This window comes from Cynara cardunculus (assembly GCF_001531365.2).
Source record: "Cynara cardunculus var. scolymus isolate 2C chromosome LG 9, CcrdV1, whole genome shotgun sequence".
NCBI classification, from domain to species: Eukaryota; Viridiplantae; Streptophyta; class Magnoliopsida; order Asterales; family Asteraceae; genus Cynara; species Cynara cardunculus.
This window is the reverse complement of record NC_037536.1, coordinates 2,319,339-2,321,895: the sequence shown is the minus strand read 5'-3', so window position 1 is coordinate 2,321,895 and position 2,557 is coordinate 2,319,339. Positions and strand designations below refer to the sequence as shown.

General features: G+C 34.3%; 1 protein-coding gene across 1 annotated transcript; it reads right to left on the bottom strand.

The window, feature by feature from the left end:
* Nucleotides 1-736: 736 nt before the first annotated feature.
* On the bottom strand, nt 737-1,795 carry LOC112518174 (probable calcium-binding protein CML35). Its single transcript, XM_025125782.1, has one exon. The coding sequence runs from the start codon at nt 1,663-1,665 to the stop codon at nt 991-993; it is 675 nt and encodes a 224-aa protein (XP_024981550.1). The 5' UTR covers nt 1,666-1,795; the 3' UTR covers nt 737-990.
* Between the last annotated feature and the right edge of the window lie 762 nt (nt 1,796-2,557).

Sequence of the window (2,557 nt, the reverse complement as noted above, 5' to 3'; positions counted from 1 at the left end):
TTAAACACTTACCATGGGCCGACCTATTAAGGACCGATCATGGTCTCATGCACCTGCTCATTTGATTATAGCAAAAGAAAAAAAAATAAAAGTTTTAAAAGTGCACCGCTTAATTTTAAAATTGCTCGAAAATATTACCAAGTTTTTAACGTAAAACTTGACATGGCACGATGGTTTTTGGCTGGCAGAATTAAGGCGTTCATATAGGAGGTCTTGGGCTAAAGCAAAAAATTTATTCTATTTTATTTTTTAAGAAAAAAAAACAAACAAACAAAGTTTGTGATTTTGAATGGACTAGTTTTTTAGTAAAAAATTATTAAACTTTTACATTTTAAATTATTAAGATTCTATTTTTTTAAAAATAAACAAATTATCAAACTTTTATTAGTTGGTTAACGTTACTTTTTTTGGGATTAAAAATGTAGATAATTTTTTTTTAAATATTCAAAGAATCAAAATGAAAAAATTTAATTGCTTTTTTATTTAATAAAAAATAGATCAAAAAGCTTAATCATTCAAAATGAAAAATATGTTTTTTATTAAAAAAAAAATAGTTTATGTATTTAATCATTTAAAATGGGATGGACTTTTTTGAACTTTTTCCTATATTTAAACTGAAAACCCAATAACTTCTATTATTAGTCTAATCTCGATTTGTTTCCACTTTTTTGTGAATTAATTGCATCAGTGTTCTAAGTTCAATTTCAAGTTCATGATCATTAATGGAGGGTTCTTGTTTTAGATAGTAAAAATTGAAATATCTCGAAGTCATTTTCCTGTGGAAACAGAGCAGATACGAGAACCAACTGGAAACAGACACATGGCAAATAGCACACGGATTCTGTCCAACCATTTATAACATCTAATCACACACTCGTTTTTAGGTATATATCCTTGAAATGAAAACTCGGAAACCTATTAACACCATCATCTTCTTCGTCTCATATACCCCCACAAACATATTAGAAAAATCAATGGCAAATCAGGCTTTCATCTTTGCTGCTCCATCATACGTGAGAAGTCCTCGAAGCACACGAACCCATCCCCATTCTTGTCCACGCTACTTATCATGCTCCTGCATTCTTCTAACGTACACCCTCCCCCTATCGAATTGAACACCGCAAACAATTCCTCCGCCGTGATCCTCCCGTCGTGATCGGTGTCGAAGAATTTAAACACGTCTCTAAGCTCCGTGTCACAAGCCGGTGGTGCGAAGGCGGAGCTTATGGCTCCGAACTCCTCCAGAGTAATGATCCCGTCGCCGTCTCTATCGACTTCGCTCAGCATCAGGCTCAGCTCTTCTCGGATTGATGGCTCCGATCCTCCGATTCGGTTCAAAAGCGCCTCCAGCTCCTCCCTCGTTATCCTTCCGTCACCATCGCTGTCAATAAACCTGAACGCCTGCACCAATTCGAACTGTCCGTCTGTAGAATTCTCCGACCACTCATCGGAAGATATTTCGTGTGAGCGAGAGTGTACACGCAACACGCTGGTAGGTGTAGCAACACCTGTTGATTTGAACTGGTGGTGGCGATGGCTGTGCTCCGGTGAGCTAGACGACGTCGTAGCGTAAGAGCCGAAAGAAGACGGATTGGATCGGGAAACCGAGCGGCTTTTCTTTGATCGGAAGAGGTTCTTAGGGTTGATTTTAGCGGCTATTTTCATGGCTGCAACGGTGGTGGAAGGAATGTCGAAGATTTAGAGAGAGAAAGAAGTGGATGAGCAGAAGGAGAGAGGAAGGTGGGGTGGTTAAATGGAGGAGTGAAAGTGAGCTTCCAGGAAGCTTCCTTGAGGCAATAACAATGACTATTTATACGGGCTTCTATTTTTTATCCGATGCATGCGGGTGTTGGTTTCTTATGATGCGGACCATCGTTTTACAACAAATCCAATAAATTACAAAACTCATCCTCGATTATTCATTGAGTACGATTTTGGACCAATGACTTTAGTCGATTAATTTTTTTATTTTTATATAACTAAAAAGGTACTCGTGCAATGTATCGATATGTATTTCGATTTCAATGTTTCGTTTTAATTTTTATTTATGTCGATATAATACAATTTTATATGGTTTTGAAAAAGCGTTAATGCTTTTATTTTTAAATAAAATATAAATTTAAAAATATTATACAATATTTGTAAAAAAAATATATCAATATTAGTATCAAATTAACTATTTAAAATTTTTTATTTGTGTATTTTTTAATTTAAATTTATTATTATAATTTAATTTATCGTAACGAAGTAACTTAATTCAATTAAATCAAAGGATTTCAAATCCAAACAATCTAACAAATCAAACATGGGATTGAAATGGATTTGAAGTCAAATCCCGTCAAATTCATTCTATTCCTACAAACCAAACGAGGACCTAAGAATCTCCGATGATTATGTTATAGCATTTTGTTTCTTATAAGAATCTTTTTGTTTTTACTAGAATGATACTCCCATAATGCAGCGACATACATCTCGATTTTAATGTTTGTTTTATTTCATCTTCGTCGATGTTATAATACAATTTTATATGGTACTGAGAAAATGATAATATTTTATT

What these genes read in the sequence shown, in the direction of transcription:
- LOC112518174 (XM_025125782.1), bottom strand. Translation starts at nt 1,665, where the DNA reads ATGAAAATAGCCGCTAAAATCAACCCTAAGAACCTCTTCCGATCAAAG.